We start from the raw sequence: 14,345 nt of genomic DNA on the forward strand, positions 1-14,345 counted from the left end.
CCCAATGATCACAAAAACAGAATGGAGAAAAACAATTATTTACCTCATTACGTTTTGCCAGTAAACTCTTATTTTCTCTCGTGTTCTGAATGAAAAAATAAAGTTTAAATAGGAAAAGTATTAAGGCAAAGTTCACAGTTGTGTTTTTTTTTACAGTTGATTTATCTAACTTTTTCCACTGTTTTTGAAGTTCAATAACTGCAACATCTTTACCAGCAGTCGACGAGTAATCGTGTTAAATTATCGTGATTTCAATATTGACCGAAATAATCGTGATTATATGTTTTTTCCATAATCGAGCAGCCCTAGTTTGATCTATTTTGGATGTTAGTCAGACTCCTGCTGGAGCTGGCAGTCCCAAAGCTACAGTTTAGTTTAGTGTGGTGTTATCATTCTGACAAATTCTGTAGTGTGTGTGTGTGTGTGTGTGTGTGTGTGCGTGTGCGTGTGTGATTGTGTGTGTGTGCGTGATTGTGTGTGTGTGTGTGATTGTGTGTGTGTGCGTGTGCGTGATTGTGTGTGTGTGCATGATTGTGTGTGTGTGTGTGTGTGTGTGTGTGTGTGAATGTTTGTGATTGTGTGTGTGTATGTGTGTGAGTGAATGTGTGTGATTGTGTGTGTGATTGTGTGTGTGTGTGTGAGAATGTGTGCGATTGTGTGTGTGTGTGTGTGTGATTGTGTGTGATTGTGTGTGTGCGTGATTGTGTGTGTGTGTGTGCGTGATTGTGTGCGTGTGTGTGAATGTGTGTGATTGTGTGTGTGTGTGTGTGTGATTGTGTAGGTGTGTGTGTGTGTGCGTGATTGTGTGTGTGTGTGTGAGATTGTGTGTGTGTTTGTGCGTGATTGTGTGTGTGTGTGTGTGTGATTGTGTAGGTGTGTGTGTGTGTGCGCGATTGTGTGTGTGTGTGAGATTGTGTGTGTGTTTGTGCGTGATTGTGTGTGTGTGATTGTGTGTGTGTGTGTGTTTGTGCGTGATTGTGTGTGTGTGTGCGGTGACATGCTGACTAAACGAGGAGAGGGTTGGTTGAGGGGTCGTTGAGACAAGGGGCCCCGTGTTCCCACAGATGCCAGTTTGGCCCCAGAGGAGCCACACACACACACACACACACACACACACACACACACACACACACACACACACACACACACACACACACACACACACACACACAGCCAAGTTGCTGCAGGAGTGCGGCGGGCAGGGACACGTCCCATCCCGCAAAAAACATTCCTCGGTAGTGAACAGGAAAAGGGAATCACGGCCCCCTCCCTCCCCCTTGGCGTGACCCTTCGCCTCCCCCTCCCTCCTGCGTCTGTCTCTTCCAGGGCCCCTCGGCCGCTTTGATCTCTTGCCGCTGTCACCGCTCAGGTTACAGCTAACCAACACGCCAGGCACCGGTAGAGAACCAGGCCTCGCCCCAACGTCTCACCTGATTGCGACGGCGCTCACCTTCCTGTACGTTTCCCTCCCTCCACTCCCCGGCGCCCCTGTCACGTCCCGACGGCCTCTTAAAGCGCTCTTTGATCCGCCCGTCGGCGGCGTGCTTGGCGTTCACACTCTCGCCTCTTTCTACTAGACAGTAGGGCTGCTCGATTATGGAAAAACATACAATCACGAAATATGCTTCCCATTGAAATACATTGCTTTAAAATTCACAATCGCCACACGAAAAAAATCCCGACACTATCGTGTCCCGTCCACGCCTCAACAGATTCAATAACGTGACCCTATCACGAGCTGCCGTGAGACCGGGCTGACCTATTACTGCTAAAGTCGGAAGGTGTTTAGTCAGCAAACTCAACATCTGCTGTTTAAACGACGCGGCGCTGGACGGGAAATTGACAACTGCGTCGGTTAGGGCTGCTCGATTATGGGAAAAAATATAAATCACGATTATTTCGGTCAATATTGAAATCACGATAATTTAACACGATTACTCGTTGACTGCTGGAAAGATGTTGCAGTTATTGAACTTAGAAAACAGTGGAAAAAGTTAAATAAATCAACAAACACATACAACTGTGAACTTTGCGTTAATACTTTTCCTATTTTAAACTTTATTTTTTCATTCAGAACACGAGAGAAAATAAGAGTTTACTGGCAAAACGTAATGAGCTAAATAATCGTTTTTCTCGATTATTCTGTTTTTGTGATCGTTGGGAGCAGAAATCATAATCACGATTACATTTACATTAATTGTACAGCCCTACTGGACTGGACTGAGCGATTGAACAGTCCTTTTGTTGTCCCCTATCTCAAGATTTTAGCTGCTTCTTTCTACGTTTCTTTTTTTTTTTTCAATGTTTGGGTCCCTTTTTTCGAAATTGATATCACTTTATGTAGCGTTTTGTCGCTTTTTTACAACATTTTGTCACTTTTTTAATGTTTTGGGCGCTTTGACAGTTTTTTTCAGTGTTTTAGACGTTTTTTTTTATTGTTTTTGTTGCTTTTCCCAACTTTTTGTCTTTTTTTTTATTTTTTATTTTTACATTTTCGGTGCTTATTTTGACATCCTATATTTTCTAATATAAAAAAAACTTTGAAAACAGGTCAAATTTGACCCAAGGACAACATGAGGGTTAATAAATTCATTCAAACCCCATGTTAAAGTTTGCTTCAGGCGTTCCTTGTACTGCAGTTTCTTCATACATCAGCACAAAGATTAATCAATTAGTTGTCAACTATTAAATAAATGGTCAACTCTTTTAAAATTGTTTAATCATTTTCTTTTGAAAAAAAAGCAGATTCCAGCTTGTTCAATGTGAATATTTCCTAGTGTCTTCTCTCCTCTGTGACAGGAAACTGAATATCTTTGAGTTGGGGAAACACTGATCCACATTTTTCACCATTTTCTGACATTTTTAGAGACCAAACTAGTAATCCACTCATCCAGAAAATAATCCACACATTAAATCGACAATGGAAATAATTGTTTGTTGCAGCTAAGACACACACTGTCTTACAGATGCACTAAAATCACCCCATAATCTTCATTTTATATAGTTACTTTATTCACACACATAACAGTGATCGTACAGTATTACGTCCATTTAGAAAAAAGAAGCCTTCATTCACACCATGTTTCACACATAGTTTAAAATAAGCGGCGGAGCTGGCTTTGATTATTATGTTAACCTGGATCACTCAGAGTACAGCGGCCAAATTAAAACAGTCTCACAGACGCCGATTCCCCCGGCGCTCGCTGTATATTTTAAAGGTATCAGTGACAAAGCCGAGAGAGGAAGAGGGAGGGGGAGAGAGAGAGAGAGAGAGAGAGAGAGAGAGGAGGGAGAAAAAGAGACAGTAAGTAATGAGTGAAGGGATTTCTCTCTTGTTCGGACTGACATGTCGCCACAGTCAGCCTCTCAACAGCAGCCAAACTAAACATTCCTGCTGGCGAGGAAAAAAAAAAAATTCCATCAACACGAGCTTTATCGCACGCGAAAAGGGAAGTTTGGTAATAAATAAGACAAATTACTCACAATAAACTCTCTATTTCCTCAACTATTCATCATCTCAGGCCGCAGCGTAGCGAAATCAGCCGCCGCTCGGTATTGGGACTATAAAAAAAACGGACTCAGAGTCCATTTTTGGCGATAGCGAGATAGATTTGGTAATTCCCAGGCTTCAGTTTCATGTTTCGCCTGTGGAATGTCAGCGGCGTTCTGGGACTGAAGGAGCCGATATTTTGGAGCCACAGAGGAGCGAGAGAAGACAGAGAGACGGCCGGAGAGTGGTTGTTCTCAGAGCTGAGAGCACTGCTGCTCGGGGGTGGAGCGATGCCTTCTGGGACCGTTGAGGCTTGTTGACTCAGGCCGGGCCCGGCTCAGGAACACAGATCAGCGAATAGTGATTCAGAGAAACCAATACGAGCGCGGCAGAGCGCCGGCTGGCGGACGAGCCGACTGGAGGGAAACACTCGCAGTTTAGCGTTTCCCCTCCGACACGGTCAGTGTTTCTGGACAAAGACAACCTGCCCTGCTGACAGCCTCCGACACACTCGCATTCATAATCATGTCAAAAAAAGGGCAGTGTTTCCAAATGTCTCCGTTTTAGGGGCTCGGAAACAACCCAGTAGTGCTGATGCGAGGTGTAAACGTAGCAAAAGATACTCGTTTTTTTTAACTAAAACTTAGTCGTTATAGAATATTAGCAGTTAAAGTTAGATTTGTGGAAGTGGTTCAAGGAAATGTCACTGACGCATAGAAGGTTAAACTGAAGCCGTTAACAGTAGTTTCAGCCTTTTATGGCATAGGAATGCATTGTGTACCAGACAGATAAGCAGAAACACAGGAAAGGCAGTTAAAGTTACAGAACAGACGAGGAAGTCACATCACAAGGTCCCGACCTGGATCAGCCAGATCAGCGTTCACTTCAGACGAGATCTTGGTGGACCAGCTCTGATTTAATATCTGTTGCCAGGGAAACTTAGATGCGGTTTGTGAACGCACAACTGTGTGTAACTCTTATGCTGGACTTCAGTAAACTTTGCTTAACTGAACTCCTCGTCTCAGATTGATCCTTGTGTTCTGGTAAAGTTAAGTCCGACGTAAGAAGGCGCGGGAATTAATAAATTGGGTTCAGATTTGACAGGCCTTAGGGCCTCATTTTAGACATCATTCCCTCTACATAGTGTACAATGTAGCCTCAGATGAACAGAGAGCTCCTTACCTGCCCAAGTATCCCGTCTGTCCCAGCTCTCCATTCGGGAAGTCGGTGTAGAACTCCGGACTGACGGCGCCGTCTGCTGACATGATCCCGTCTGGATGAAAGGACACAAACACAAGTTAATAAAACATGAAAAACAGCGTTGGTATCATATCTGCTCCTCTAATCACGCTCAGGTTTTCCAGTATAAAGAACCATTCCCTTTAAATTCTTCAGTACCGGCACTGTAGAACAGGTCGGGCCTCTCCAGGATGTCTCTGTCCCCGATGAAGGATTCTCCGTCCTCCCCGAACACAAAGGGCTCTCCCTCTTCATCCATCAGGCGGTTCTCCACCATCTCCAGCCACTGACCGTTGTACCAGCGGAACTTCTCATTCTGGATCTTCTTTCCCCACTCCTCGTCGTATTCCTGATAATCCATGTTGGAGAGAGGAGGGAGACCGAAATCATTGGCAACATACTGCACGTTGATCTGTATTTTGAGCACTTGACAGACACTCGATTGTTGAATTGTTCTGCTTTGGATAAGAACGTGTGACCTTTGGTCAAAAGGACTATTTTACGGTTTTCTAAACAGCTGAAAGTTTCTTCTGTGATGCAGTGTGTGCTGCGTTGGCAACAAGAGCCTCCGTCTGGAATCGCTCTTTTCACTAATGTTTTGGTCTTTGGTAACAAAGAGTGGCAGCAGGACCGTAGAGTTTTGCCTACAGTAGGAGGAGATATGGGATGGGAACCTCCAAACAGCAGACATACATGTCTAATGCTTTGGCTTTGGAACAGACTTGTGAAAATAGCTGATCAGGGTCCCACAGCCCAATGGTCCCACAGCCCAATGGTCCCACAGCCCTATGGTCCCACAGCCCTATGGTCCCACAGCCCTATGGTCCCACAGTCCTATGGTCCCACAGCCCAATGGTCCCACAGCCCTATGGTCCCACAGCCCTATGGTCCCACAGCCCAATGGTCCCACAGCCCAATGGTCCCACAGCCCAATGGTCCCACAGCCCAATGGTCCCACAGCCCTATGGTCCCACAGCCCTATGTTCCCACAGTCCTATGGTCCCACAGTCCTATGTTCCCACAGCCCTATGGTCCCACAGCCCTATGGTCCCACAGCCCTATGGTCCCACAGCCCTATGGTCCCACAGCCCTATGGTCCCACAGCCCTATGGTCCCACAGTCCTATGTTCCCACATTTGTAAGATTTTTCTTAAAATTAGGCCCTATGTTCCCACATATCTAGGCCATTTTCAAAATTAGGTCTTGTGTTCCTACATTTCCCTTCAATTTAAGCCCCATCCTCCCACAACATTTTTTAGGGTTAGGGGGATAAAATCTGATACAAATTTATGAAAAAGGAAATGTGGGAACATATGGCCGAAAAAAAAAATCTTTGAAATGTGGGAACATAGGGCTGTGGGAACATAGGGACGCTCCCGTCTGATCAGAGACTCACTAAAACTGGGGCGGCAGTAGCTCAGTCAGTTAGGAACCGGAGGGTTGCTGGTTCAAGTCCCTGTACGGAGCGAAGTACGGTGTGTGGACTAGTGGAGAGATGCCAATTCACCTCCTGGGCACTGCCAAGGTGCTCTTGAGCAAGGCACTGAACCCCCAACTGCTCGGGGCGCTCCTCCAAGGAGCAGCCCCCTCACTCTGACATCTCTCCATTAGTGTGTTTAGCATGTATAGGTCCTAATTCAGGCCTGTGTTCAATGTGTGTACCACTGTACTAACAGAGTGACAATTGTGAATATCCCCTCGTGGGATAAATAAAGACATTCTTCTTTCTTCTTAAAAACATATGAAGTGGTAATCCCTGTGCTAATTCAGGCTAATGAGTTGAAATTGGTTTTTATATGTGGTGTAAACCAAAATTACAAACGTATTGCTTCGTAAAGAAAAGCTACAATGTAGAACTTCATGTGAAATATAATTTAAACAAAAGATCCCTTAGTGCAGAGTTGCGCTCAGGAACATTACCATTTAGCCCGAGAGACCGGTGGGTTTAAAGCCACTACAGAGGAGCACAATTGTGGTTTTATTTGTCCTGTTTACGAGGACATAAGGGATGTTACCTTTTATTAAAAATGACCTCTATTTATGATGAATTCTTCTGCCTGGATGATTATGAAGAATTAGATTTATAAACCCTTTTTTTTTTTTACTTCTCATTCTCAATACATCAACTTTTACACCTCAGCTGAGCGTAAAAACTTTGTTTTTTAAGCACAGTTTAAAAATGAAGGAAATGTACCTAGTGGTAGCAGCAGTGAGGTCTTATCGGAGTGAATATAGAGGAGATTAATAAGTTTAACATGTACTGACCGATCGCCACATTACAACAGACCATACAACTTTAAAGTGCTCATATTATGCTCATTTCAGGTTCATAATTGTAATTTGAGATTGTATCAGGCAGGATTAGCCGGGAGACTTCTTCTAAATGAGGGCGCACTTCCCACTTTGCGTGGAATACCTGCAGAACAGGGACATGGAAGTAGTTCTTTTGTACATTATGGTGAACTAGTGTGTGTTGTAGGAGTGTTTTGCTAGCGATAGCATGCTACGGTTAGCCACCTCGTTTCGGCTAGTGACGTAGAAAGCCGTGCAGATTTTGAACAGCTCACCCGGAGACTGAAGGCAGAAACTGGATCTCACTCTAAACACCATGGATGGTTTTTTCTCCAAGTTTGTATGTGTGTGGAAGCACCAGAGACATGAAATAACACCCTAAATCCCAGAAAAAGTGTGTTTCATAATATGGGCGCTTTAATCAACAGCTCCGTATCAGGAACATGTACAGTATGTATGACTGTGTGTCGTCTCCGTTCTCCTCACTTCAGCTAATAAAAACCTCCGTCTGGCCGGCTCGGCTGTTTGCGTGCGTGGCTCGGCGAGAGACGACCACAGAGTTGTGTTTTCTTTTCTCTGCGGGGATGAAGGAAGAGCCGATAAAGGCGGCCTTTGAGACCGCGACGCCCCCGGCCTGAAAGATTAATCATTCCGATGCAAAGCAGAGCCCCCCGTGGGCCCTGACAGTCACCCAACCCGAGGACCCCGCACTCAAACGGGCCTATTGACCGCCACACAGAGGCCGGAGGTGACAGCGACACGTTATGTCAGCTTGCTGATTCATCAGAGGCTGAAGCGGCAGCGTGACTCATGCTCAGCAATTAAGGCACTGATATTAGTTTAATATGACTCATCAGTTATTAGCGGCTGAGCTCATGATAGAATGAGCTCATTACAGCCGGAGTGAGGCAGTGCACGGCACCTTGTGGCAGCTTTTTTTTTTTTCTCGACATATTCCTTTGGAAATGTAGCCAGGCTAAGAATAGATCACAGTGAATTAGGCCTCTGTCCCACTTGGAGCATCTACAAAGTTCCTTGTGAAACCGTGTGTGTGTGTGTGTGTGTGTGTGTGTGTGTGTGTGTGTGTGTGTGTGTGTACATGAGCAGGGCCACAATGATCAAAGGCAAACATTTCAGGACTGCCCAGTTATGGCGTGTGCTGCCAAAAGGATCCAGCACAGCCGAGCAGTAATGATTGCATGCGCACGCTGCGTGTGCGTGTGTGTGTGTGTGTGTGTGTGTGCGTGTGTGTGTGTGTGTGTGTCCACGGTTCTGCTTTCTCTCTCACCTCTGCTGTCCAGCCGCTGACACACTCCAGAGCCCGCCGGCTACCTTTCATGTGGCCCGCAGCTTAATAGGTCTCACTGATAATTTCAATGAAACACTTCCTTCGCCCCCGCTACACTGCCTGGCTATAATCTACAGCTAATTACGCTGATCTGAGGTCTGGCAGCGATCACACGCGGACTGGGAGCTGACCACACCTGTCAGTCACGAGGCGATCCGGGGGGTTCATCGGTTCGTTAATCGCTGATGTCAAATTTGACTCTCGGGCACATCGGGAGGAGGGGAGGACTGTGGAAAACGTCTCACGTTGGTATGGAAAGGGAATTGAGCAGCATGAAAATACTGCAGGACAATTTGGTAGTTTTTTGTGTGATCTGAATAGAGTTCAAATACTTAATTTATTTATAAGATTTAATTTCATGATTACTGTACAAACAAACAGCTTCCAAAGGTTTTTGAACATGTCCTTTTCAAAGCTGTATTACCAACCGGACAAAGTCGGCCCCCAGACCCCCAAAACGCATCTGTTTCACTGCCAATCGGTCCAATTCAGAGCTGCAAAGATTAATCGATTAGTTGTTAACTATTCAATTAATCGCCAACTATTTTGATAATCCCTTTGAGTCATTTTTTATGTAAAAAAAGTCAAACTTCTCTGATGTCAGCGTGTTAAATGTGAATATTGTTCTAGTTTTGTCTCTCCTCTGTTACAGTAAACTGAATATCTTTGAGGTGGGGACAAAACGAGACATTTGATGATGTCATCTTTGGGCTTTTTGGAAAACACTGATCCACATTCTTCACCATTTTCTGACATTTTACAACATTTAGTTAGTTTTGCTCTCCACTTTGATTTTTACATTTATTCATCAGCTTATGTGCTTTCCAAAAACAACTTGGGTGCTGCGCCTAAGCCTTATAGCAGTAGGGAAAACCCTGATCATCATCAGTTAAAACAATTCACGCTGACTTTTAATTCAAGTATCAAATGGGAAAAGTAACCTAAATTGCTCCCGCTGAAGTGTCGACATGTTTATGAGGCCTGGGTTTACTCACGGCGATGATGTCCAGCGTGTTGTGGCAGACTTTGCGGATCTCTGCGTTGTTATCGTGCATCAGGTCGATGAGGTACGCTGGGGCTTCTGAGATCAGGACTCAAGGAAAGGAACAATGGCATCCTCTCTGGGACGTTTCAATGCTGAATCATTTGCTTGTCTTTAATCAGTTGCAGGGGGAAGGATGGGGATGGGGATGGGGATGTGGTGGAGTTGTGGTATTCTCTCTTTCATTTAAAAGACGAGAGACAGGTGCCCTGCGGCCAAAAGGAACCGCTGGCAACGTTTCCTGTGATGAAGTGAACACCTTCCTCCCACAGCGATCTTACATCCCATATATTCCCGCTCTATTCTTCACGCAGACAGAAAAGCATCAATCAGAATGTGCTGACAGAGAGCATATTTGTAATTTGACACGAGCAGCCACCGCTGACCACAACTGTGTACAATTACAGGCAGCATAGAATAGAATATGCAAAGGGTTGAAAACAGTAGTAGGACTCATAGGCTACATCTACACTACTATGTTTTCACAGACAGTCACACAGTAGAGACAAGACTTTATAATCTATCTTTTTAATAATCCACTTACAAAGTTCTCAATGCTGCAGTTTACATACAGGGACCCTCATTATGCTACCGTTGAAGTGTGGTGCTATTTTGAGCCTTGTTAGTGGTTTAGAAATAGCGATTTACCCTCTGCCCCGAAGGCTAGCATTAGAAGCTAATCACCGGTTTGCACTAGCTTGTTTAAAGCTAGAGACACATTGGATTAGCATGAAAACATGTCCCAGAGAACGGTCGACTCGGTACACGTGTGTCATTAACCCCTAGGTCCATTTTGCACCAGAATTGTCCTTTAAGTGGCTTTTTGAGACAAAAAAAAGATCTCCGTCCACACAAGAGTTTCAATCTCCAGTAGCAGAACTAATCTCCGGCCATATTAACATGCCTGACAACACACATCACATGACCATTCACACACACTGGGCACGTGCGTGCAGGGTGGTGATGGCTCAGTGTATATGACACATGCCTTTGGTGCGGGAGATCCGGGTTCGATTCCCACTGCGATACATCAACCAATGTGTCCCTGAGCAAGGCACTTAACCCCTAGTTGCTGCAGAGGTGTGTGACCTCGGATATATAGCAATTGTAAGTCGCTTTGGATAAAAGCATCAGCTAAATGACATGTAATGTAAACAGGAAGCAGATTGTCTGATGTTCTGCGGTTGAAAATCATGGATGTAGAAATTAAAAATACAGAAATTACTTTGGAGAAAGAACAACAACGGTGAAAAGTAAGAGCAGGGAGTTCTAATCTTGGACCGATGCCGAGGTGGAACTGTTACTGAAACGTCTGTAAGCTACCTAACAGATAAGACTGACTGACCTGCGTCTCCGTTTGTGTCCGTCAAGGGAAAAACGCGAAACAATTTTCCGTTATCGCCGCTAGCTTCTCTGCCCAGCTTGCTACATGCTCAAAGTGGGCGTCGAATTCCCTAGCTTCTAAGCTTTTGATAGACATCTCATATGAGCCAATCCGTTCAGGTTTGCCTCTGATATGGCCAATGAAAGCGGACAAGCCGATGACAGCAAAACGGACAGACATTTCTGTAGAAAAATCAATTTTTGAGTCTTTTGGCATCTGGATTTTTTCCATAATAACCTGAGACATGTTGCTATGGCCTGGGTGTATCTGTATATCACCAGATGTGTTTACAGTATTTTATTTTGATCATTTTACAGAAGTATGACTTGGACGGAAATAAAAAACCTCCATTCTAGCCTCTGTAACTCTGTGTCAGTAAGGCCTAGAATCACCCTGACACTTGTAACAAAAAAATTGAGAGTGTTTCCTTTCCAATGATGTCAGGCACACCCCAGAGTGTCAAAGTATGTGGGAGCTGTACCACTTTTAATTTGGGTATGTCGTTTAGACCAAAAAGCATGAAATTTCAGCCGAATCTTAACAGGATATCTGACCGATTGCCTCATGACTGATGAAAAATTTGCCTTGTTGTGTGCAGTAGAATTTTGATGCATCGCAATGCATCGTAGAATCGAATTGAATCGAATCGTTACCTGGTGAATCGTAATCGAATCGAATCGTGAGGGCAGTTCCAATGCACACCCCTACAGAGCACCAGAGAACAATTTGAGGTGGAAGCTACTCGTGAACACTTTTGTCTCATGTCTCTAAACATCCATCTCATCGAATGGGACAGGAATGTGTACAATACTTCACTTATAGGCAGAAAGGATACGCGTGTCTTTGACGATGACATCCCTGGTAGCTTTGTGAAAGACCATCTGGTAGAAGACGTACACAATCTGACACACAAACTCGTCATCCTCTTGTTGGGCTGAGATGGAAACGGGTAGAGAAGAGGAGAGAGGTGAACAAGGATTCAAGTGGATCACTTCATGAATCAGAAATGTATATTCAGATCAATCTCTTAAAAACTATAAATGGAGTACTGTGGAGATAGCAACATGCTTGTCCGATTGCTCACGTTTCTATGAACTTCCCTTCAAGAATTTTGTAACAATCAAGATTTAAACTGCTGAACATTTTTACATTTACACAGTTCTTAAAACTTCAAATATTACAAATATTGCCAATACCTTCATCGGTGGGCCATCGGCTCAATAACCATCGTGTCACCTCCTTCTGCCATAGTTAGTGACTTAACAGACTTTTATTTAAATGAAAAATCTTCCCGATTACAGCTTTAGATTACCTTAAAGAACAATGTTGCTCTAAAAAAAAGAAATCTAACTTTGACCAGTGTTTAACTTTAAAACTGCAAATTCAGGTGGTTTAATAACATAAGGTCAACAGTTCTAGGAGGATAGAAGACAATCACTTTTAAAAGGGGAACTCCCTAAAAGTCTGTGTAGCAGAGGGCGAGACATCGTGACTTTTAGGCTACATTTACATCGCTACGTCTTAGTTTAAAAACAAATATCTTCTGCTATGTTTCCCCCTCTCATTCCCCTTTCTCTGGCGTTTCCCCCTCTCATTCCCCCTGCTCTGGCATTTCCCCCTGCTCTGGCATTTCCCCCTGCTCTGGCGTTTCCCCCTCTCGTTCCCTCTGCTCTGGCGTTTCCCCCTCTCGTTCCCTCTGCTCTGGCGTTTCCCCCTCTCGTTCCCCCTGCTCTGGCGTTTCCCCCTCTCGTTCCCTCTGCTCTGGCGTTTCCCCTTTTCATTCCCCCTGCTCTGGCGTTTCCCCTCTCGTTCCCCCTGCTCTGGCGTTTCCCCCTGGCCTTTCCCCCTTTTGCTCTGGCGTTTCCCCCTCTCATTCCCCCTGCTCTGGCGTTTTCCCCCTCTCATACTGGAATGTTGATGAGATATTCTGGTTTGGGCGTGTTTGTTTAAACAGAGATTAGTTCTTCTACTAAAAACACTTGTGTGCACGGAGATTGCCTTTAGCTCAAAACTCCACTTAAAAACCAAAACGTAGTGATGTAAATGTAGCCTAAGTCACTAGCATAAAAATAAAATGAAAAAAAATACTAGATCATCCGTTTCATACTGCTTTGGAGAACTTGAGTTTCTCACCGTTGAGCAGCTCAATGAGAGCAGGAATGAGGCCAGACTTGGCCAACATGGCGGCACAGGAGTCATCCATGGAGACGGTGCCGATCATGATCACCACCTCCAGGATGAGATCGTCCTCCGCAGAACCTGACATCAGGGAAAAGAACAAGCGGAGAGGGTGACTGACAAAAACCACTTCACCGATCCTCTGAAACATTTGCAGCAGGGCAGAGTACCGCAGCAGAGAAAACGTTCACGTTCTGGGACTATAAGGGTCCACATCTGTCGGAGTTCAGTCGTTTGAAGGCTCTGTCTTGATTAGGGCTGCACAATTAAACGCAATTTTATCGAAATTGCAATATAGACTTGCGCAATATTTGTAAAAAGCTAAATATGTGTCAAACCATTCTGAATGAAGTATTGTGGTGCTGCAGAGACGTGCCAGCCTACAAATAATATCCTACAGATTAAAGAGACAAATCTTTGTTTGGTATAGATCCTCGCATGAATCACACTAAAATCTTTTTATTTTTTTTATTTAATATATTTGTCCATGAAAGTGACAATAATGATAAAAAAAATTATAATGTCCTCTAAAATCATGAATCACATCGCAATCGCAATATCAGTCAAAATAATCACAATTAGAAATGCCAATATGATGCTGCGTGGACTAACCAGACCTTCCTCCACAGCGCTGTGGAGGAGGAAGGAAGGAAGGTCTGGCAAAGCAAGACAAAAAAAAAAAAAAGTGCTAACTTTGGATTCTTTTGTTGAATGAAAAAACAGGTTAACTGCTCTACTCCTCAAAGCCAGGTATCAAAACAACCTGTTCTGGTATTACAACGGTGTATCAAACGATCCCCAGAGAAGTTCCACTGGGCCTGGTTGGGGTCTAATCAGAGGGTCAAACATGGAACCAGTCCACTTAGGTCTTCACTGCTCCAACATTTGGACTTGATATGAGGGGATTACCATCTTTTTCTGCCATCAACTTTTCTGTTATTTTCCCCATTTACTATCATCGACTACATTTACAAGCTGTCAATTTTCGGGTTATGGTCGGGTTAAGGTCACTATTCGGGTTTCTGAAACATTCGGAATAACCCGTTTACATGCGAGAGCAGAGAGAGTTACTCCTACATGGAATTTGTAATCAATTGGCGATATCCCGAATTAAACGGCGACGCACAGTTAGCGTCTGGACGTAGCCTACGGACAACCTTAAGACGCCATAACTTTTCGGTCACCTTCTTATAAATCTCACTATCTCGGTACTTTCTGCCATCAACAAAAGACATTATATTCATGGTTTTCACCACACTAATAAAGAAATTGGTTTCCTCTTCGCTCCAAAAGTGTGGTGCTGTGCTGCGTCTCGCCATGTTTACCTCATAGACAGTGTATAAGGTTTACCTCTACTTCTTGTTTACTTCCG

At 44.3% G+C, this 14,345-nt stretch overlaps 1 protein-coding gene across 1 annotated transcript in view; it reads right to left on the reverse strand.

Annotated features, from left to right (window-relative positions):
• The window catches only part of kifap3a (kinesin-associated protein 3a), a 57,458-nt gene that overhangs the window by 6,060 nt on the left and 37,053 nt on the right, over nucleotides 1-14,345 (reverse strand). The window contains 5 exon segments of the mRNA XM_039812522.1: nucleotides 4,673-4,763; nucleotides 4,889-5,078; nucleotides 9,365-9,450; nucleotides 11,631-11,729; nucleotides 12,929-13,054. Of these exon segments, the coding sequence (XP_039668456.1) occupies nucleotides 4,673-4,763; nucleotides 4,889-5,078; nucleotides 9,365-9,450; nucleotides 11,631-11,729; nucleotides 12,929-13,054 (592 nt within the window).

Source organism: Perca fluviatilis, chromosome 9 (genome assembly GCF_010015445.1).
Source record: "Perca fluviatilis chromosome 9, GENO_Pfluv_1.0, whole genome shotgun sequence".
Classification (NCBI taxonomy): domain Eukaryota; kingdom Metazoa; phylum Chordata; class Actinopteri; order Perciformes; family Percidae; genus Perca; species Perca fluviatilis.